Here is a 24,770-nt window from a genome sequence, read left to right as displayed (position 1 = left end):
AAAGAAGTAAAAGACGTTGGGAGTGGTTTGCCTTCGTTGATCTCAGCCGAATTTATTCTGGATTTATTTGTCCAAATAGTTTTCGAATCCATTTATTTATTCGGGAATCAAGAGGAAAAAAGGCAACTCAATATATACTTACTAAATACTAATTAACAAAGTTTTTATAGTTGAACAAGAAATAAGCTTGCGCTAAACTTGGAAGTACAACAGAGGACGCCATTGACCAAATTACTGGACTTTATTTATTAAACTTGGCTTCAGGACACTCTCCTAGTGGTCCGGGCCACCCAAGCAGGAAGTTTACTTTTTCTTTCTAGCCCACATGAAATTATACAATATTATCACTTTTTCTTAATTAAACATCTAATTAAAAAAAGCACTGCTGCATTATCTATCCAACATAATACATATTACTCCACCAACCCAATGCCTCTCCTTCCTCATGGCTTTGGTGCTCAGTTTCCGATGCCACAAACACATCCAAGTAACTCCTCCCGTCATCACTTCCATCCTCCTCCTCTGATTGAACCCTCTCAACTGGGGCCACACATCCACCATAGTTGTCAGCTGGAAAGTATGAATCAACACTGTCAACAACTAGCTGGGGACTACCCTCATCCACCACTGCACTTCCAACACTCCCACTACTCAGGTGGTCCTCCACCTTTGTGCTGAAAATTGGAGCTATATCATCTACCAGAAGTGGATCAATTTTCTTGTCATGTAATGGTTCCTCAGGCACCTCTTTAGCTTGAACTTGAAGCTTCTCATTTAAGGATACCATCTGCGGAATAGTCAACATGTCATTAAGATAATCATACTTAAAACATCCACTTGTTAATTAGTTTATGGCCAACCTTGCATCCTCCTTTCTAAAAATATTCATCAGTCTTTTTCACAGAAGGAAGTCTTAAGGCATATTTTGAGAAATCTACAAGGGTATATTCGCATAGTTACTTTGAAAGGGCTTTCTTTTCAAACTAAGTGGGGTTCAGAACAGATGCTACTCTTGATAGTATGCGATTATTATAGTGTCGAATCTCATGTGTAGGGCCCTTTCTGGATAGCTACCAATCATCTTCTAGGTGATGTGTCTACTTGTTCCCTTATGATGGAGTTCTGATTGTGAAGCCACTAATTCCATCCTAATACAGGAACTCAAACACACAACCATTGACAGACAATTTATATTCTGTTCGCCCAATATTTCATCACACTTTTATGCATAGCTGTAGCATTCTCTAATTTTCAAATTGCATATATGAGCAGCCAAATCTAAACAGAAAAAGCATAATACTTCCATTGCATAGTTATAATGATTCAACTTTTTCAACAGTAGGCATGTATATATGTACCTCAGATTTGAGTTTCTCATTCTCCTTCACAATTGAATCATAGGACGAAAGTAGGGAATCATAGGAAGACTTGAGAACATCATAATCCCTTTCAAGTTGCTTGGTCTTCCATCGAGCCCTGCGGTTCTGAAACCACACAGCCACCTGCCTGGGCTGCAACCCCAGTTTCTTAGCCAACAGGGTCTTCCTCTCCGGCTCCAGTTTGTTCTCTTCTTCAAAGCTCTTCTCCAACAGATGGACCTATTTACAACCACACAGTGTCACAACAGGAAATATTGAGGCAAGCTATCATGGGAGTTTGCCTTTATAGCCTTGTCACACAATAACTCTCGTATCAGTCTTGTTGATTAGTCCAATCTAGGCAACCCCATAAGTAATCAGTAAATTAATTACAAGAACAAGCATTCAACTCAAGCTAATCTGTCTAGGTTTACTAACATTAAGATATGGTTTCAAAATCAAATCACTTTATAATATAGCTACAAAATGGGATTTCTCGATAAAGCCAACCACCTTTCTTCCACATATTGTATTAAACTCAAAAGCCAAACTCAAAGCAAATACGTGACAATTAGTCATGAGATTCATAACAAAAACAGAAATTCATTCAAATTTCAAGCAACCAACGAACCTGCTCAGAAGTGAGGCGGCGCTTCTTTTCCGGCAACTGCTCCTCATAATACTCCTCATCAAACAGTTCATCTGGTGAGGTGAAGAAAGGTCGCCTCTTTGACCCTTCCTCCATGCTCATCATCGATCTTCCTGCTATCATTCCAATCCCAAAAACAAAACCTCATCAATTAACAATAATTTTGTTTATTAACATTTAAACACAGTTACTTAATAATTTTTTTTTTTTAAAAATCTTGATTGCTCGCCCCCCCAATTTTAATACACAACCAAGTTGCTTCCTTCAACAGAAGCCCAAATCAAATCACGTCTTCTTTTCTTCAATTTCACTCTCTTTAAAACATCTTTCTGTTCCTAATCTTCCCTCTATCCAAACACAGACCATTTTCACAAACCAAGCCACAGTCACATCACAACAACATCATCATCATCATCGTCATCATCATCATCTACCACAACTCATTCAACTACAATCCAAAAAAGGGTAATTAAGAGAAAATTCAATGAGAGAGAGAGAGAGAGAAAGAGAAACAACCTCGGAAAGCAAGCTCAGCATTCCCGAGAAAGAGCATGTTGTTCCCACGACAAGCAGAGGCATCAAAGAAAAGTCTTCCAGACTCCATGGCACTCCAAATTCCAGGTCAATCTCCACCGCCGGCGAAAATTTCCGGCGAAAGAGAAAGAGAGAGAAATTAGTACTTAAAGAACTTGTGTGTAAAATCTATGTGTATGAGTTTTTTTTTGGTTTGGTCTATGTTATGGTGATGATGATTTTCCTTCCAGAATTAGAAAGGTTGTGTTTTGTGATTTGGGTTTGGTTCGGTTCGGTTTGGTTTGGATTAGAAGATCATTAACTTATGACGGAAGAAGCTTGTGGTCCAAAGCAACCTCGCCGGAGTTTCCAACGGGCATATGCAAGATCCCATCATACACCACCCGATCCTACCCACCACTTTCCGATGATAATCACTTTCGTCGGAATCAGGTAACGCCGGTCGCCGGAGATCCAATTTCCGGCAAGCGTTTTGTTCTCTCTGTGTGTCTGTTTCTTTGTGTTGTGAGTGTCTTCTGCGGCTAAAGTTGTCCGAGCAAAGCCCATTGGCTTTTATAGCGCTTCCTTCACTGTAAATTTACTTAAATACCCTTGTTTTTTTTTTCTTTTTTCAGGTTTTTAAATTTTCTTGGCTTCTTGTCTTGTAATTGGAAGGGTTTCATGGGATGATTCGATTAGTTTGTATTTATAATTAGCAGTCCAATCAGACCACCATTATATTGCAAAGAGAAGATTTTTCTTTTAAGTTCTTTTTTGAAGTCAGAGCATATTATCAATTTTAGTTAATTTTTATAATGAAATAGTATTTCAGTGACTAATAGAGAACTTATGAAATTTAAATGAAATGATACTAGGGTTAACTAGGTGGTTTAATATCTTTTTCTAGCTAAATTACTGTGGAGTTTGATGATTGTTAAAAGAAAAGAGTGTAGCCAACCTTTTCAGTTGAGAAAAATATAATACTTGGATTTCGCAATAATCTGTTGGATTTTTTCAACTTAAATGTAATCTTTATAGCTTAATTTGGAAGTTATGTTGGGTTTATTTTCAATTTGATTGCCATATTTATAGCTTCCTTTGGAAATTATGTTAGGTTTTTCTCAATTTTAATGCCATATTTGTAGCTTCATTTGGAAATTAAGGTTATTGAGAATTTTAATTTTAATTTTAATAGGCCTAACATGTAATATTTTAGATCCCTAAAATATCACCAATTTTTATTGTATAAGTTATGAATATAAAATTTTAATTAGAAAACGTCCCATTTTGTTTTTTGTTTTTTATTTCCAACTTGCTGGATGAATTACTTTCCTTTTTACATTTTTTTTAGCTTTTTAAATTAATGTTATAGATTGAAAACCACCCATATTTTTTAAACATGAAATTATAAAATATATGGTTTGCATTGATTATAAAATATAATATGTATGTAGACAAAAGAAATTAAGAGATCATCATCATATTCAAACTTTTTCTTCTATAACTTTGGTCACACTCTGAATCAAATATTCTCACACACACATAAACATTTAGATTAAAAAAACGAGTGATTTCTACATTAATAAAACTGCAATAGGTGGCTTGGGTTAGCAAGTCGAATCGAATAGGTGGCCACATGGTTGTGTTTGTTGTTAAAATTGTGAAATTCCTCTGTGCTCTCAATAGAGCCAACAGCTCCAACGCATCATAAACAGTGTTTATAAGTAAACTATACATGGAAGATCCAAGAACAGACCAAAAAGGCAAGTGGCTTGCATTGAATCCACATGGTGGGGCTTCAATATGTCAAAATATAGATTGCAATTTTGAAGAGAGAGACCAATCTTTTTATATTATTGTCTTTAACAGGTAGAGTTAAGTACTATTGTCCTCTTAAGATGATGCAGTCACATAAACTTGCTGGGAAACCATAGTGGCAGACACTTAACAAGCATTAAATACATCATTATTTGTTTACCTTTCCAAAATAGCACCCTCATCCATTGAACCCATCAACCTCTGACTTCTTCATAATTTGGTAATGAACTTGAAAATAAAATATATACACAATTTAAAACAATTTCCAGAAAAGCTAAAACATTTATTTATGAATAAATGAAAAAGAAATAATGGGTACCTAGCTAGAATCCCATGCATGATAGCAACTTAACTCAAAAATGTTCATGCCCCTTTGGATAAGGTTGAATACACATCCTCATCATGTACAAGGCAAGCATAACAGATGGAGCGCTTTCGATATATGCATTCAAAAGTGTCACTATTAAGAAAATCCATATATTAACGGAAATTAAATATGGATAAGTATAATTTACTTGATATAAATTTTGTCTAACAAAAGCTGTACAAATATAAATATTATGTGTTTAAGCTAATATATCATATGTTACCATATATTTATAACATCTAACTAATTACATTTTCTTTTGATAAAACAACAAGAGTAGACTAATGACTACTATTCATTTTTTTTAGTATAAGTAACCTTTTTAGCATCTTGGAATAATTCTTATATAAAAACACGCAAGATTAGCAATTGGTGACCTTAAATCAAAATTAAAAAATAATAAAAGATCAACATATTAATCTCCCTAATAACAAGAGAAAACTCTTGGGTTATACATGGTTAAGTATTAATTAGAAAAATGATCAATAGATGCTACTTGGCATTTGAAGTATTCTTTAGTAATCGTAAAGGTATAAAAAATATTATTCGTAACTTATGTATTACGATGCTTGCGACTTGCGAGAATGACGTTGAGATGGTGACAAGAGAGAGACACACTATGGACGCGTATTTCCCATATTATTCTATCTTTTGCCCTCCCATTCTCAACGTTACTTCTTTTACTGCTATCATAACTCATACTTGTACCTCAAAATTTTAAAATCATTTTATATGTTCATGGGAAATTACTTAATCGGAAAAGTGCTTATATTACTATTGTATTCATTGTATTTGAATAAATATTATCTAAAATGGTATTTATTTATCAAAATAACAATTTCAAAATTTATAAATCTAGTTAAATAAAAATAATAATATTTATACAATAAATATTACTAAACATGTAAATTAACTAAAATAAATTGCTCTAATTTAAGAGGAATAATTCCTTCTATTTTAAAACAAAAATGTTACAAAAGTGAGGTTCGTAAACACAAGAGTAAGAGCTCTTGAATGCTTGACTTGAAAGAGTAAATTAGTTGAATGCAACAAGTGTTTTTCTAGAGAATGAGTTTATCCCATCTTTTAATATTAGTCCCCTTCTTACAAAAGATTGAATGATGCTTTGAGATGCAAGCTGCACTCAAAGACAATCACTATCTCTTTTTTGAAGCATAGAACATTGATACTAAGGTAAAATATCTTGAGAGCTCTTTAAGTCAAATATTGTCTATGAATTCTTATTTTCTAGAGCATTTGTTCAACTTTCTATGAGCATCATTCATACGTTCAAACATACTAAGAAACACTCATTTTGTCATAATACGTTTTTTAGTGTTTTGTGGCATTCATACGTTTTCACGCTCTAAGTCTATGAGCTTGAGAAATGTAGAAGATCCATTTTAGAAGAAACTCCTTAGAGTTCCTTCATTCTTCTTCCTTACTTTAGGGAATGTCTTAAGACCTCCAAAGTAATAAAATATAGAAGCCATCTTTCGTCCTTTGCTCTTTAGATAGTCCACTTTCCTTACTCTTCAAGTAGCACAAGCCTTATCTCATTTTCATCCTTTTTCATCTTATACCTTTGTTTGAGTCATTTAAAGGTCTTATTTTTCTCATTTTCAAATTTTCCTCTAATATTTTATTTGGTTCCAACATTAACTCCCTTGTGAGCATGGGACTATGCCCAAGTGCATTAATATTATTCTCTTATAGCTTTTACCTTTTTCTTCTTACAATCTTCTAGACGATGACATGCAACTATTAGCGAATTTTCTATTTGCTATTCTGATTTCATTCTTCTATTGTTACTTCCCTGCTAGATTACTTACACTCAATTTATTTGTTTCTTTTGTACATTCAAGATTTGTTTTGCTTTCAAAAGGCTTGGAATCTTCAAGGATGAGCTCATTTGTTGCTTAAACATTTTTTCTGCGAGCTTGATTTTAGCGATTTATAGCTCGACAACTTGTGTTCATAGCTCGATAGACCCATTCCATCTGAAGGCATTGTGTATCTCTAAAGACATTGTGCGTCTTAATGCTTAAAAGATAAACTATTACACAAAGTGCATACATGATTCACTCACAGCTCTTTAAATAGTACATTCCTTACTCTTCAAGTAGCAAAGACCTTGACAACTATCCCATCTTTATCCTTTTTCATCCAATATTTTGGTTTGAATTATTTAAAGGTCTTATTTTTCTCATTTTCAATTTTATCCGTAACAGGCAAATCAATAATTTATTATAAATAAATTTATTACAGTTTATTTATTTATTATAATTGATGAGTAAGTATTAACTTATCATATTAATACTTACTTATACAAAATTAATTTAAAAGTAAATTATATTCATTTTTATATTATTTAATCATTTTTATTAATCCTTATATTATAAGTTTGTTTTAAAATTAGATGATAGCTTTTGTCATTCTTTTTTTCTCTTTATAGCTTGTAATTTTATCATTTTTAATCTCTCTCAAACACACATAAATTAATGATTATTTTAAAATTAATTTATTCATATAAATATTTTCTCTCAACACTAAAATTAAAAATGTATGCTAACAATTGATATAAACATAATGTATACCATTTTTAAAATTTTAATAAAATTGTTTCCATTGTATATAACACAGCATATTATTAACATATATTTATAATGTCTCCACTCACTATTCAATTTTGTAAAACAAAGTCACAATTTACAGAAACAAGGACCAGTGTAATGGCAAATTGTTATTTTCTCAATTTCTTTTATCAATCATATAATAAATAAATTAAAACATATGTAATTAATATCTTATTTTTACTAAAAATATTTTTAAAATTTTAATTTGACCTTCATTATTATTTTTCTTTCACACGTGATAATAGAGAAAATTATAATTAAAAAAAATAAATTTTAAATTTTTTTAAAAGTGGATATAAAACAAGTATAAGGTCGTCAAAATATAAATAATACTTAGTATAAAGTATGACACTTTTAATTTATTATACATTTTTGCATAATTTATGATGAATTAAGTTGATTAAATTAAATTCTTTATGTTCATAATGCGAAAAATTCAACAAAAATTCAAAATTTTCACTTAAATTATTATTATTCAGCTCAAAAATAAATTTGATAATATTCAAAATGATAAAAATAAAATATGAGTAAACATTTACTATCACTTTATACGTTACTAAACGAAGTTATACTTGAACATTAGAAAAATATGTATATTAGACATTATTTAAATATAAGAGTTTGATAAGTATAAGTTATTATTTAAAATACATTAAGATTTAAATTACATAATTATAATATTTAAATAATATAAGAGATGTGATACTAGTTATTATCCTCAAACTAACCTTCTACCTCTTCCAATGTTAGGTCTTCGTCATAGAAATCTCTAGTATCTGCAATAATCTCAGTCTCACTAATATGTTATCGGGTAAAAGTAACCGGTCTTTGTATATGATCATGACCGTATAAGGTGTACACATAATTCATAGCATCCAGCATCCAACATCCGGATTGTCCCTCTACATATACGGGTGTGGTGGATTTTACTACTAATAGGGTATGAAAAAAGGAACATTGTACCCTATTGTTATCTCTAAGGTAAAAATATCTCCAGATCCATTTTCATTATCTATTATAATTTTACAATGGCAAACTCGTTGCTATTTCCTAAATACATAGTTTAACCTACTTTCTATAGTCTACTTTGCCAACCTAATAGGTCTCTATGAAGTAATCATCATTTTTTCCTAAAAATATTAGTAAAGATAATTTCTCAACATACCACTAACATATAATCAAAATACAAATATGAATTTTTGTAGCATCAAACACAATACAACACACATTAATAATATCATGACTCATGCACATCAATTATGTAATACATTCTATCACTTTCTCATACACGCACTTTCTCGTGCACTATAATCACAGTCAAACGTTGTCTCTTACGTTCCATGAGGTATTACACCTATAGATAAATGGTCGTTGATTAGTTCATGCACACAGATATAACGTTTGCAGTAACGAATCCTTTAGCAAAATTATAGTTAGAAGTTTAGTCGAGAAATGAGTGTAAAACTTGTAATGCTTTCGTTTTCATCAATTTATGTATAATCACTACAAAAACATTCATCACTTTCATTTCTCTAAAATTTTTCAAATCGTTTTTAAATTCTATACTCTTAGTGTATCTCTATAACCATTCACACTAATTTCTTTCACCATCACTACTCATAATACATTTCCTTCCATCCATTTCTCATCATCTAGTCAAACAATTAGTGCCTAATGTCAAAGCACATTCGGACTTAGTCCAAAATATGTATTTTAAGGAAATTACATTTTAATCATTCAAGATCAATTAAACATACATCATCAACTTTAACAAATAGCAAAACCCTCATTTAAACATATATTTAAAAAAATAAAGAAGTATACTATTACACTTTCATGTACAAAAAATACATACAAGGTTTTAATGATGTGATAGAGCTTTCCTTACCTCAAAAAAAAGATTTGTGAAGAGTTTTGTGGAAGAAATCGTTCAAAAATCAAGTTTTTCCTATATATTACCAAGTAAAGTACTTTTGAAAAAGGAGTAAATAGAGAAATAGAAGTGAGATTGGAGAACTAAACTTCAAAGAACTTACTTGAAGTCGAATATAATAAACTTCTAAGTTTGGATTTGAAGGTAGTTTAGAGTTCAAGAAAATTTTCTATGGTAAAATGAAAAGAGAGTTCAAAGAGATTAGTGAGAAGAGATTCCTCAAATTGCAATTCAAGTTTTAAAATAAGATTTTTCTTAAATACCCTTTTGGCAAGCAGATTCTAAACTAGATGAGATCCTTCTCGTCTAGGAGAGAATACAAGAAAAAAAATTTCAAACGTTTTATAACAATCTTGTCTGAGCGAGATCTCTTCTCACTTGAGTGAGACCTAGTCCAGGGAACTCCTCATTCTTCCTATGCCTTTTCACTTGAGTAAGAAGACAGTTGAAGCGATATTATTCATTCTCACCTAGACGAGATTCATTTCGCCTAAACAAGAATGCTTTGTAGCAAGTGGTCCAAAATGATCAATTTTGCTTAAGCAAGACATGTCTTACTTGAGCAAGATCTTCTACAGTTTTTAAAATTTTAAAATTACTTCTAATAAAAAATACATCTAATCTAAATTTTATATATATATATATATATATATATATATATATATATATTAATCATTTCATATTATGTTTTAAATGTATTAAATTTATGTTATATTGTAGAAAGTTTAGAGCTCAAGAAAATTAAGAATGATAATTTAGTGTAAATAGTTTTTAAAGAACACAATTTAGTTTTTAAAAAAATAAATATGATTTAATTTGATTTTACATATCTTAAATAAATATAATAACACGTCAATATTCGACTGAAAGACAAGGAAATAAGACTTTATAAATATAATCTACATAAAGTTAATTAAGAGTTATCTAATTCATTTATGATATATATCAAAGGCAACTTAGAGGAAAAGCACATGGTGATGGGACTCAACTCTCAAGAATCCAACCTTTCTTTTTTATAGTGGGAGAAAAGAAGCCATGAAAGAGAAAAGAGAAAAAGTATAAAAAAAATTCTATAGTAGTCGAGGGTTATTATTATTATTTTTTTTGTAGAATTTTATTTTAATCGTAAAATTTTATGTCATAACATTTTAATGATAACTATTAATACCTTCAATTTAAAAAGTATCATACATAAAAATTATTAATGAATTCTTATAAATAAAATGCGAAAATGTTTTTTTATTAATGTTAAACATAAAATATTAGAGTCAACTAATATGAAAGCTATTTAATTTATAAAATATTAATTGGAAGAGTTGAGTTGAACAGTCTATAAGTCGGTGGATGACGCATTACAAAAACTTCTGGCTTTGAATCATAAATACATGCGAGTTTTTCTTCAGTATTTAATGGGATTATACTAATCAAATAATTAATTTTACATTATGTATCAAGCAAAAGGTTTTGACGTATTCTATACAAAATTACCACGTCAAAATCATCTTACACATGCATGCATGCCCATTTGATGAAGCTTAATTTTCTTAATTTTGACACAATAAATGGCCAAGTTCATTAGAAGATAGATGATATACATGTCTGTATTCCTTCACAATTACAATACCTCTTACAGCAAAAGTAGGGTTGTGTGAACTTTCAGAGACTATACCACCAAATTCATTTTAATATTTTATTGCAGACAGTCAAACACCACTCCGCATATTAATTAATAGGATTCATGATGCTATGTATTAATTAGTGGATAATGTTGAAAGGTTCAAATAATAAGGACATAATATTAAATTAGGATTGATTTGTTCTCATTGTTAAATTTGTATATTTATATTTTAATATTTTTTTATAAAATATAATATTGATTAATTTAATCATTAAATGATTTTACATCATCTTTATAATTATGTATATTAAACTTTACATAATTTAAATATTTATAAGTATATTATCTAAAAGCTAATATTTATTATTTTTTATTTTTAGGTCAAATTTTATAAAATTGTCATTTATAAGCGGATCAAAATCTATATATATATATATTGGAATCATCTTTTCATATTAATATAAATTTAAAATTTTTTATATTATATTATATATATATACATGCAAAAACTAGAAAGCACTAGACTATCACAACTCTAATGTAAAAAAATTGTATGACATGGTAAATATATAAAATTTGGTTGAAGAATATATGATAAATTTTAAATAAAATTTCCATGTGTTGGCCAGCTGTCTTTCCTTTGCTTCTTCATACGGGAATTTCTATATCGTGATCCAATTGAAAATACAGCAAATTAAATAAAATGAAACGAAATAAACAAGTTAAGTCCTGTCACTCTTCATATTAAGATGTAGTGGATTATTTGCTTTATCCTTACACGATAACAAAACTTGAGAATCTTTCTTGGAGAGATGGTATAAACGGGTTACTCCAATTTCAATATATTATTCTCATCTTCTAAGCATATCTCATGAATGGAATCAAGGGAACAATTCATCACTTACTTTTCTACGCTTGATGCCACTTAGTTCCCACCTTGAAACATGTGACAATTATTTTGTAAGTTAACAGAATAATATTGTTGTTGATTCTCCACTTTATAATCTTCCCTTTGTTATTTTCTGCAAACAAAACGGACCCAGCAAGACTATGAGATGAGGGTGCAAAATATTTGATGAAAGATCATAAATTGATTTGATTTTGGCCTATGAAAATAAGATAAGAAAATATTGGGTCTGGTAAATATATAAAACATTCAGTGGATGAAGACACACGTAAGTTAATTAAATTCAGGTAAAGGGATGACACAAGCATTTAGGTTAAAGTCTACTTTTTTAAACATTTAGATATACGTCTATGTAGAATTTTTAAGTTTGCTCAAACAATGGGACAAACGTTACCAAACCCTAGTTCTTGCTTGTCACCCTATATACTAACCTACCACCAATTTCAATGTATGTAGTCATTGCAACAAATTTTTTTAGTCAGTTTGCGACAAAAAAAATGCTATATATAAATACGAAAAATTGTTATATGTTAAAATTATCTCCATCAATAAAAAAATTTATTCAATAAAAATTAAATTATTAATTCATACTTTGTATGCGTTGTATCATAATTAGAATAATATTTCAAATTAACTCATTAAATGCTAATTAATAAGTAAATGAGTCATGATAAGGAATAGTGAGTCCCTAGGCCTAAAAAAGAAGCATAAGAATCCTCAAGCAAACTCTAGGAGCACCCTAAAAAAAAATAAAACCAAATGTGCTAATGCCGATGAATATATTTTGTGGGAGAATAAATCCTTGGGCAAAAGTTTGTCCCATTGTCTAGATGGTTCAATCTCTCAAATGTTATTGTCACACTTAGTCCACATTCCATTTTCATATACGACACTTGGCTTACCATTAAACCCTGCCCCCCTCTTTGCTATAGACTCAATCCCATACCTTCACATTAGAGCCACTAAGGTTTGGTCCTTCATATGGTATGAATTGCTTACATGATCACGTGGGAAGGAAATTAAAGGCTATAGTTTCTTGTGACTTCCTATACAACTTGAGTTCCAATTCATTCAATCCACTTCTTTTTCCTTATAAGGGGGAGAATAATGTTGTGTCAGCAAAGCAAGTTTGACGAACTTTTCTATAGCTGGATGCAAATTGCAAACTTCTAAATTAACTTCATGTTTTATGGCTTGAGAAGTGACATGCAATCATGATATTTTTTAAATTTTGTCATTGAAATTGATGTTCTTTTTCAAATGATTGTAGATATATTTTAAGTGCCATAACATACATGTAAAGAGTTTGTGGGGTACTTAGCTTAGAGGTACATGGACCTGTAGGCCCTTATATTGGTATTGCAGGATGAACATGGAGCCGCACCATCATATTTAGATATACACTAAATGTTTTTAAATTAGTTTAATTCCTTTAGATATGTTTTTAACTCCAATATTTTTTATTAAACAAAATTTTATACATAAGAGTACTAGGAATGCTCTTGTCTATTTACAGTCAGATTTCACATTACAATAAAGACAAGAATTCAGTACATATAATAAGACACAAACATAGCTTACTTTTATCCAAAGAATTTTTTGTTGTTTGAAAAGTTATTTTAAACATCTATATTATATATTTCTATTTTATTATATTGGTTTATACAGTGTCCCCAACAAATTAATGGCACTCGATCACCCAATTGCCAAAAAATCATTTCGGTTATCCAAATCCAACTCCTAACCTTGGTTAACACAATTACCTGTTCCTATAATGCACCTGAACATCACCAAAAATAAACTGACACATAAGTACCAAAATTGAACAAATATCATCTAACTTCAATATTTACAATGTTCTATTTATTGTAATCGGGGATGATTTTTTTATTATATAATCGATCCATGTGACTAATTACTAATAGAATTGTTAATCTGTCTATGGATTTCTAACTACGTACGAAAGAAATGCATAGAGACAATTGCAACTCTAGTTGGGCATCGTTCTTTTGATTATACGTTTTATAAACAAGCTCTCGTTTCTTTCTCTAAATCTAATATGTGTTGAATTGTTTTCTGATTCTATCTGCCAATATGCATGATCAACGAGAAGTCCTCTTTATGTAATATAAAAGGTGTGCACAATCAAAAAGGGGAATAGTCGGTAGAAAAGGCCATGCTATGCCACTTTTCAATTAATAGTATAAGTAAAAGAACAAATCAAATTCTCCAACGTTCTTTCTTTCTATTTTTTAAATTTCTTCAGCCCTAAGGAGAGGGACTAAATGCAATGGTATTGGACAATATATCTTTATGTTATATCTTTGTCCAATTGTTTTCCCTTTAGCTTTAGTAATAAAAAAAGATGAATGGAGGATGAGGAGGAATTGTTGAACATAAAAAAAAAAAAAAATCAAGGGTAAGAGAAGTGGGAAATAAAAAGGCAAATAAAGGGAGCAAAGAAGGAGAGTGGCACCTAAGAAGGAACAATACTTTTGGATATGTTTTGAAAGTGTGGGCAATTGTTATTCAGTGTATGGTTGATAAATTGAGATGATGATGAAAAAGTTTTAGTGCTACACCTTTGTGTGTTTTTGGGGAATGCGACGCATGCAGGGTACGCAATTGTCACATTGATATATATATATAACTATTATTCCAATTTCAATGTGCTCTTAACTCTTCCCATCACCACTCAATCTCTATGGTTGAGGACCATCCACTTCTTAGCTTAGTGCTGTTTGTGGTAACGAATTATCTCACTATAAATATTAGAAGTAATTTAGTATTTTAGCCCTTATGCACTTAGAATCCCCACTCACTTATTTCGGTAACTCAAAAGTAAATTTTTCACTTTTCACAAAATTAAAATAAAAGACTTTTTTCTTTCATTATTTTTCATCTAAAGTGGAACGATTATCCTTCGTATTGTAAATAAAGGTTGGATGAGAAGGAGAGAAGCGTCCCATATCGGCCAAAAGTTCCTTTTTTATTGTAAGAAAATAAGCTTGTTGCTTTGATGAAATAAATCACTCAGAAGTTAACATGCCCCCCACTACCTAATTAATAATATATAAATGTTTATAACACATAATAAAGAGAGAGAGAGAGAGAGAGAGAGAGAGTACATTTTAGCTTGTCTATATATGATTATGAAATAGTAATTGGAAAATGAAAATTGTTTGGATATTTATTCGTAATATATACTTTTTATTTTCAATTAAATTAATCAGATTATTGTTGAAGTTTTTTATAGCATCACTATAATTTTATTCATACAACTCACAAATTATAGGCTAATGACTTAATCTTTTTATTTAAAAATTAAAAATCCTCATTTCTATTTATGTCATCTAAAATTTTCATTTTCGTGGTTCTTCATGTTTGCTAGTTAAGAAATATTATTAGTTTACAATTAAAATATGAAAATGCACTTTTATTTGTTTAAAATTTATGTGATAGATCTATATATAAGTGATAGCTTTATCGTTATACCAAGATACCCTCATCGGAATTAGTACCCACAAGATACATGAATGGATTTTAAATTTTCTATTTGTATAAGTATGAGTTTGGGAATAAATATTTCTTTTAAGTGTGAATATAAAAATAACAATATATATTATAATACCTTATCTAAACCCTTGCGGATGCCATTTCATTGGAACTGTTCTAGCTTAACAAAGTCATCAATTATTATTAAACTATTGGCTGGTAGCGTATTATTTTTCTTAATTAATTGATTATCAAATTGTTTATTTTAAATCAATTACTCCTGTACATAAAATATCTAACTTGATTCACAAAATTGGCAATTTTAATTGGTTCTTGGTAAAACACATGGCAAGGGAAAATGCGAGTGAAAATGGTGCTAGCAAATGAATAATATTCATATAAGGTGGTAATGAAAAATAGTGACATTCATAAGATTGTTCCGACTTTATTTTTTCATAACATATTCATTACAAAAATTATGTATAATTCAAAAGAAACTTAATTTACCGTTAATTGGTACATAATTGCCATGGGAAAGGGAATTACTACCAGCCCAAAAGACCTCTGCCAAAAAGAGGGCCCAAATCATAAAAACTGACGAAGTTGCTATGCATATGAGCTAAGTTTATTTAGGTTTTTAACTTTTACTGGCCCAAATCATAAGAACAAAAACCCAAACCATTAAATGACGTATGGGTCCAGTAAGCCCATTTAGGTTAGTACTTAATAATTTACAGAGTAGTGATTGAGCTGTGCAAAAATTAGTTTTGGAATTAAAAACTAATTCGATATTTCTGAACATGAAAAGCTACAAACCCCATAAACTTAATAATACTGAGTTGATTATTTATTCATTAATCTTTGTTAACTAATAAGGTATAAATATTGTAGTATTATTTTTTAAATTCGTGATAAATAAATTTTTACTTCACATATCTCTTCACTTTATTCAAAGAAATGTTGAATTGCTATTCCAGTTAAAAGAAAAAAATTAACGGGCCATTGAGCCCAACTAGTAAACATTTTATTGTGATTATTTTGAATTAACAATCTTGTTAGTAATTATCAATTGGCCATTTACTATATTATTCTTTGAATTTCGCTTGGCAATAATTAGTAGATCAACATTAACCTTCTTAGCCATCTTCAGCCTGTATGCAAGTCATTGGTTGCTGAAATTGATCACAACATTGTTTTAATTGTGATTAATATTATAAAAATATTAGCTTAAAGTTAAAGTAAAGGATAATAAGAACTGACGTTTAATTTAGTGACACACAACAATGATATGGTATAAGAAAATTGTGTTGGAAATTTCCAGAAGTGTAAGGGTAGTTATGAGATATGAAAAGAAACTAAGTCCTCATGCTTTTCTCTTGAAGACGCGGTTACCAACTATTTAATGCAAAGACTCTCTCTCTCTCTCTCTCTATATATATATATATATATATATCATGTATTAATAATGAGCTAAGTTATATTTTTTACCTTTTAAGATTAAGTAAAGTTTTAATTGAGTGATCTAACATTTTCTTTATTCAATTTAGTCTTTTATGTTATTTTTTAAACAATATAATCTTTAATTTTGTTTCTCCTTTTCACTTAACTAAAGTTTTAAAAATAATAATGTTTTTGGATGATAAATTTTTTATTTTATATATTTTTTATGCATTTTATTATTAAATCACCATTAAAATCTTTTAAATTATTATTAAAAATCACTTTAATCATTTAAAAATTATTTCTCACCTAGCATTTGTTTAACTTATTTTTTCTATTGTAAATATTTAACAATCATTTTCAACTTATTATCATTAATCAAATATTATAAAATTTTATAATTTTTATTGTTATTTATTATTATTATGAATTCATTTTTACAAAAAAACATCGTTTAAATTAATAAAATTAGAGAAAAATTATCACTATTAAAAAAGCAAAGAACTAACTTAAATTAAAAAATTAAATATAAATAACTAAATTGAATAAAAAAATTTAAATAAAATAAAAACTTTACTTACATTAATAAGATACAAATATAATTTAGTGGTTGATAATGCTAAATATTATATATTTTTAATATGAACATAATATTTATTAAATTATTATTATTTGTAAAGAGAAAAACCTTTTATGATTATTATTACCACTCATGTATACGTGGATATGGATTGAGATAAGTTCATGTAAGTAAAGTGAAAAGATTGCACAAAAACCTGCAAAGAGGATCTAAAGTGGAGCTTAATGATTTAAATAATATTTTTTAAAAAATAATTATTAAAATAAAATAAAAAAACTTATTTTCTATTTTGAACAAATTTTTGCCATGCAAGCAGCTATTTCGTATTTAAACCAGACAAATTTTTTTTAAAAAAATTAATCAACGAAACACTCCATAAGTTGACACATGTTAGTAATTTCGTATAAAAGAGAGACAAAACAATAGCCACGTGTCAACATATCAGTAATTCATTTCAATTTAGGACGAAAATATAAGATTTTGACACATGTTTGCATTTCAATGATTTCGTCCACATTTAAGATGAAATGTAGTATTATTTCGCCATATTTGAAGCAAAACCCTTTTTACCCGTTGGTCAACTTCATTCCACTACCTCCTTTTATCCACCAAAATTTGAGTATATAATGCTACAAATTTGCAGATCCAAATCATAGTGAAAGAGAAAGGGAATGTTCCTACACTTTTAAAGACTGGAAGAAAATTTAAGGTTTGTAAATCTTGAATATTTTTGTTATTGATAAATTATTAAAATTGAAATGTTTTAATTATTTAAAATAATTGAGTTGTAGTTAAAATTTATGAATATTTAATAAATATTTTTTTGTGTATGTTGAAATTATTTTTTTTTAAAAATATTGTTAAATAAAATATAGAAGTTAGCAGATATTTAATATTAACTTATTTGATAAAAAAAATGATGTTATATTTGTTGTGAACATTTATTTTATATATGTGGAATACGTATAAAAAATAATACATTTTTTGTAATATAAAATGATATGAAAAATAATAGTATGTTTGTGTGTGTTAATAATAATTTATTTTTATTATTTATATAAATAAGTATAATTGTAATTGTTTATTGATATGTTTTTTTTAATAAATGCAGGATGAGTGAGATTATTATTATTGTATATTGAAATAGAAAAATTGTTGCTGAAACAAAGGTGTGACATTTGAAGGTAACAAAAAAATGATAAAGATAAAAAAAGGGATAAGTTTCATGAATTTAAAGAAAAAGATTCATGACAAGTTAAATTTTAGTAATAATCATGTTATATCTAGAATAATTTTTTGTTTTATGGTTGATTCAAGCACTAAACAATACAATGCATTGAATATATATGATGATGAAAACATTGATTGTATGATTAGTGCGTAGCAACAACAAAGTATTACAAATGTTATTGAATTATATGTAGATATTGCATTTAGTGAGAGTTCAAGAGTTGGGTCAAATATGTTGGACTTAAGCTTATCAATGTCACCGCCTAACCTTATGGAAATAGTGAATATAAATGTTACAGAAAGTATAAATTATACTGTTATAAATTATTTTTAATTTATTTTTAGTGACAACACATATTGAATAAGTGTATGTATTTTGAAGGATGTGGAGATTTATGCAGTTATGAAGATGAAGATGAAGAAGTCAATAGTGATGATGATTATAATGATGATGATATTGATGAAGGACATATTTCGTTAGATAGCTCGTTAGATACAGACGTCGATGATGATTTTAATTCAAACTTAAATTTACAACAAGAAAATGTTGGAGGTAATATTTAAAAAGTATATTGAATAAATTGTTTATTTTATTTTAATGATGAATAATGTATCTCAATATGTAGTTGTAGGTGAAATACCTTTTTGGAATATAAGTCCACACTACAATTATATTAATTGGGACCACCTAGACCAATAAATTGAAGCAGCAGAAATTAGTGAAGATATTTCATGGGTTATTGGAGATCCATTACATGTGGGTTTATTATTTGACTCGAAAGGTGAAGTTAAAAATCCCTTAAAATAACATGCAATGAGGATATATCAAAATTATTTTGTTGTTGAGTCAAAACCAACAAAGTTGCATGTGAGATGTTCAAACCATAACAATGGTTACCTATGGAGAATAAGAGCATCATTGCTTAAAAATTCAATCAAGTGGAAAATAACAAACAGTGGGGGTAAGCATACATGTCTGAACCCTACAATATCTCAAGACCATACCAAACTAGATTCAGATTTGATTTGTTCATGCATAATTAGTAAGTTTTGCATAATATCTTATTTCATGAAGCCTTTTCTCAATAAAGGTACTTAGTTCTTTTGTTGTGTTTTGTGTAGGTATGGCTAATTTTGAACTATCATTGCCTATAAGTCTAATTCAAGAAAGGATGACAAGTCAATTTGGATATAAAATTTCATACAAAAAAGCTTGGAAGGCGAAACAAAGGGCGATTGTTAGAAAATTTGATGACTGGGATAAATCATATGCTACATTGCCAAGATGGTTAAAGTACATGCAATTTCATGCTCCAGGGTCTGTTTATAAGATTAAAATGAAACCATTTGTTGTTGGGCATCAAGAGGATAACAGATTTAAAGTATTTGAACAATTATTTTGGTGTTTTCATTAATGTAAGGAAGCATTCAACTTTTACAAACCTATTGTTCAAGTAGATGGAACATTTTTTTATAGTAAGTATCATCACACATTGTTGATTGCAACAACACAAGATGAAAATAATTATTTCCTACCACTTGCGTTTGCTATTGTTGAAGGAGAGACTTTATCAGTATGGGAATGATTTTTGACAATTATTTGTGTGCATGTAACAACAAAGACAGGAATATATTTAATATCTGATAGGCATCAAAGCATCAAAACTGCTGTTTCAAACCCACATATTGAATGACAACCTTCTAATGCATATAATGTATATTGCATTCGTTATATTGTCAGCAATTTCAATCATAGATTCAAGAACATTGAATTGAAGAAACAACTGACAAAATTAGGTAAAATGATTTAATTCATATTTGGCTTCCTCTTACTTTATATTTATTTTAATTATCAAGTCATGTAACATTTGTACATTGCAGCATATATACCTTCAAAGCTTGTATTTGAAGAGAATTTAAGAAGATTTCGTACTAAATCACTAGAAATATAGAGGTGGATTGACAACATATCGAAGGAAAGTGGGTTTTGAGTCATGAAGATGATAGATGCCGTTATGGACATATGACCATGAATTTGTCAGAGGCTGTTAACAAGGTATTAAGGGGGCAAAAAACTTACCTATAATCACTCTAGTCAAATGCACCTACAGACAAATGGTTGAATATTTTGTGAAGCGTGGAAAGGACGCAATGAATGACATGAACATGGTAAGAGGTTTTGTTCAAAACTGATGCTAAAAATGCAAAAAAAATTAAGATGAAGCATCTTCCCATCAAGTAAGACGATATGATATAGCAAGAATAAAATTTGAGGTTGAAGAGACCTTTAATCCTATCACGCAAAGGGGTGGTAACAAATGGACTGTTGTTTTGTATAGAAGATACTGTAAATGTGAAAGATTTTAGGCATATCGATTTCCATGCTCACATGTGATTGCTGCTTGTGCATTGGTAAGTATTGACTTTTGGCAATATGTTGATGATGTTTACTTGGTGTAAAATATCGTCAATGCATATTCATCACAGTTGTTCCCCTTGAAAAATGATGGTAATGTTCTTACACACAATGAGTGGAAGCTAGTGCCTAATGAGACGAGAATCAGAGGTAAAGGAAAATCAAAATCAACTCGAATTAGGAATGAAATAGATTGGGTTGAGTCACAAAATAGACACAGGTGTAGTAATTGTCATCAAATTAGTCACAATGTACGTCAATGTACTTCTAGACAACCTAATGAGTAGTATAGAGGATATTATAATTGATAAATACACTAATTCAATTATTCTCATTGATATTTTTGTGTACATGATACTGTGTTCTTATATTATTCTACTGCTACAAATCAGGGACTAAATAAGGAAATATACAAAGAACAAAAAACTAAATCAAGGAGGTGTAATATTTGTACAGTTATACAATCTTACAATTAAGCTAATCGGATATTCTTGTCTCAACACTTCTCCTCAAGTTGGTAAATGGATATCGTACATTTCCAACTTGTCTAACAACCTTAAAAAGGTTTGACTTGTCACTGCCTTAGTCAGAATATCTGCCAGTTGATCTTCAGATCGAATATTTGGCAATTCCAAAACATTTTTATCAAACTTTTCCTTGATGAAAAAGTGATCGACCTCCACATGCTTCATACGGTCATGCTGGACAGGGTTGTGAGCAATGTCACGCGCAGCTTTATTATCACAAAACAATTGAATGGGACGTGTATGTTCATATCCCAAATCTTGAAGAAGTAATCTGAGCCACAAACATTCACAGAGTCCAAGAACCATTCCTCTGAGTTCAGCTTCTGCACTAGATCTAGCTACAACACTTTATTTTTTACTTCTCCATGTGACAAGATTACCCCCTACAAATGTGAAGTATCCAGAGGTTGATCTCGTATCATCCATGGCACCTGCCCAGTCTGCATCAGTATAAACCATCACATCCTAGTAGTTGGAGCTTTTCTTGAATAGAATTCATTTTCCAAGAGCAGCCTTTATGTACCTTAAGATTCGCACTACAGCATCCATGTGTTTTTCGCTAGGATTGTGCAGAAATTGGCTAACCATACTAAGGGCATAAGCTAAATCAGGCCTAGTGTGTGTGAGATACATCAGTCTCCCGACAAGCCTCTGATATCTTCCTTTGTTAGTTGGAGTTTGATTTTCTTCAATGCATAGTTTCAATCCCCCTTCTATTGGAGAACTTGCTGGTCTACATCCTGTCATCCCAGTTTCCTCTAACAAATCCAACGCATACTTTCATTGAGAAAAGAAAATGCCCGACTTTGATCTTGAGACCTCTATTCCAAGAAAATACTTCAAGGAACCAAGATCCTTCATTTCGAATTCTTTTGCCATGTACTTTTTTAATGCCGTGCGTTCCTCTATATCATCCCCTGTGACTACTATGTCATCAACATAAACAATAAGAATTGTAATCTTTCCCTCATTTCTCTTTAAAAATAGAGTATGATCTTGGTTACTTTGTCGATATCCAAAAGCGATCATTGCCTTAGTGAACCTTCCAAACCATGCTCGTGGTGATTGCTTTAGTCCATACAATGACTTTTTTAACTTGCATACATTCCTTTTATGGGTATCAGTGATCATACATCCTTCAGGTAGCTCCATATAAACTTCTTCAGACAATTCCCCATGCAAGAAGGCATTTTTTACGTCAAATTGTTGCAAGGGCCAATCAAGATTCATAGCCAGAGATAACAATACTCGAACTGTACTAATCTTGGCCATGGGAGTAAACGTTTCGGTGTAATCTATTCCATATGCTTGTGTATACCCCTTTGCCACTAGTCTAGCTTTGAATCTATCAACTGTTTCATCTGCATTAAACTTCACTGTATACACCCATCGACATCCTACTGGTTTCTTTCCAATTGGATAGTCGACCAATTCCCATGTTTCATTTTTTTGCAAGGATTTCATCTCTTCATTCATAGCTTCTTTCCACCTTGAGTCGGCTAAAGCTTCCTGCACACTGTTAGGAATAGATACACTAGATAATTGACTTATAAATGTGCTATTTGAGCTAGATAAATTATGGTTAGAAATATAATTGCTCATGGGGTATTTGGTCTTACTAGTAAGGTCAAGATCATAAGTAGGCTTAGGAATACCTCTAGTGGCACGATCTGGTAGAACCTTTCTGACTATATTAGGTTCTCGAGAGGACAATTGGTGTGGTATGTTCTCAGCATCAATAGGAAAAACTTCAATATCAACATGCTCAAGTCCTCTGTGATGTTCTTCTTCCTCATTATGTGATTGTTGATCAACATGTTCAAATCCTCCATGATGTTCCTCTTCCTCATTATGTGATTGTGAACCAACAGATTGTTGCCTACTATCATTATCCCATGGTACAACTTCGTAACTTCCTTTCTCTAGTCTAACCTCATTATCAACTTCTTGAGGGATAAAAGTCTGAATTTTATCACAATTCTTCTCCTGAATGTCAGACTCGACAAAATACATCAATGTCTCATGAAAGACTACATCTATGGTAGTAAACATTCGCTTGGATTGAGAATGATAACATCGATATCCTTTTTGATGAGTAGCATAGCCCAGAAACACACATCGTTCAGCTCTAGGAGATAACTTATTTCTCTGATTTTTGTGCAAGTGAACATAAGCAACACAACCAAAGATTCTGTGTTAATTCAACAATTCTAGGACTTACTACTGCATCCATAAGTGATTGAAGAGGTGTTTTATACTCAAGAGACCTGAATGGTGTTCGGTTGATAGTATATACTGCACATGAGAGAGCTTCTCCCTAATAACTTGCAGGCATTTGAGCTCCAATCAAAGCAGCTCGAACCACCTCCAGAAGATGACGGTTCTTTCGTTCTGCTACCCTATTCTGTTGTGGGGTATTTGGACAAGATCTCTGATGAACAATTCCTTTAGCTGTCAGAAAATTCTTAAGTTCAGATTGCATATACTCCCCTCCATTGTCACTACGCAATGCCTGAACTTGTGCTTTGTATTGAGTTTCAATCATTTTGCAAAATTTTTGAAACAGTCTTCCTACTTCACTTTTAGATTTCATCATACCAAGCCAAGTCATTCGAGTACAATCATCAATAAATGTTACAAACCATGTTACTCCACCTAATGTTGTAACCTTAGATGGGCCCCATACATCAAAGTGAATAATCATAAATGGATAAGAACTTTTATTTGAAATAGAAGGGAAAAATGTTCTGTGACTCTTTGCAAGCTCACAAACATCACAATACAAAGTTGAAGTGTCTATTTGGTCAAATACATTAGGAAATAATTTTTTTATGTAACCAAAAGATGCATGTCCTAAACGCTTATGCCATAACCAAATGTCCTTGACCTTTTTTACTTCTTGAGACCCTTTTGTTGCTAGTGCTTGACCAAGTCTTTCTGAATCTTTTTCTGTCAAGTCCAAGTAATACAGCCTTCCTCTTCTAATACCACAACCAATCGTCTTCCTCGTTTGAATGTCCTTAAAAACACAAGAGTCAGGCCAAAAAATTACAACACATAACAAGGCTTTGGTTATTTGAGAGACTGACAATAGGTTATATTTTAGAGAGGGAACAACAAGGACAGTATCAAGGTTCAAATTATTTGAAATAGAAACATTTCCTTCTCCAATGATAGTGGAATTACTACCATTGGCTGTGGAAATACTATCTTGTGAGGATGGTTTAAGGTTGTTAACATGTCTAGCATCAAAGGTCATATGATCAGAGCATGCAGAGTCAAT

The 24,770-nt window shown here is 30.4% G+C and overlaps 1 protein-coding gene across 2 annotated transcripts; it reads right to left on the bottom strand.

Annotated features, from left to right (window-relative positions):
* Positions 1-113: 113 nt before the first annotated feature.
* LOC113867132 (homeobox-leucine zipper protein HAT5) lies at positions 114-3,079 on the bottom strand. 2 transcript variants are annotated; one of them, XM_027502184.1, is made up of 4 exons: positions 2,524-3,079; positions 1,990-2,123; positions 1,359-1,598; positions 114-787 (listed from the first exon to the last, which is right to left on the bottom strand). In XM_027502184.1, exons 1-4 carry the CDS (start codon positions 2,609-2,611, stop codon positions 395-397), a joined length of 855 nt encoding a protein of 284 aa, XP_027357985.1. In that variant the 5' UTR covers positions 2,612-3,079; the 3' UTR covers positions 114-394. The 2 variants fall into 2 exon arrangements, with proteins under 2 accessions (XP_027357985.1, XP_027357986.1); XM_027502185.1 differs by having other exon boundaries at positions 156-787; positions 1,990-2,120; positions 2,524-3,064.
* Positions 3,080-24,770: the final 21,691 nt, after the last annotated feature.

Source organism: Abrus precatorius, unplaced genomic scaffold, assembly GCF_003935025.1.
Source record: "Abrus precatorius isolate BTA unplaced genomic scaffold, Abrus_2018 Scaffold5, whole genome shotgun sequence".
Taxonomy (NCBI): domain Eukaryota; kingdom Viridiplantae; phylum Streptophyta; class Magnoliopsida; order Fabales; family Fabaceae; genus Abrus; species Abrus precatorius.
Note: the sequence above shows the minus strand (reverse complement) of the source record. Positions and strands in the feature narration are given on the sequence as shown.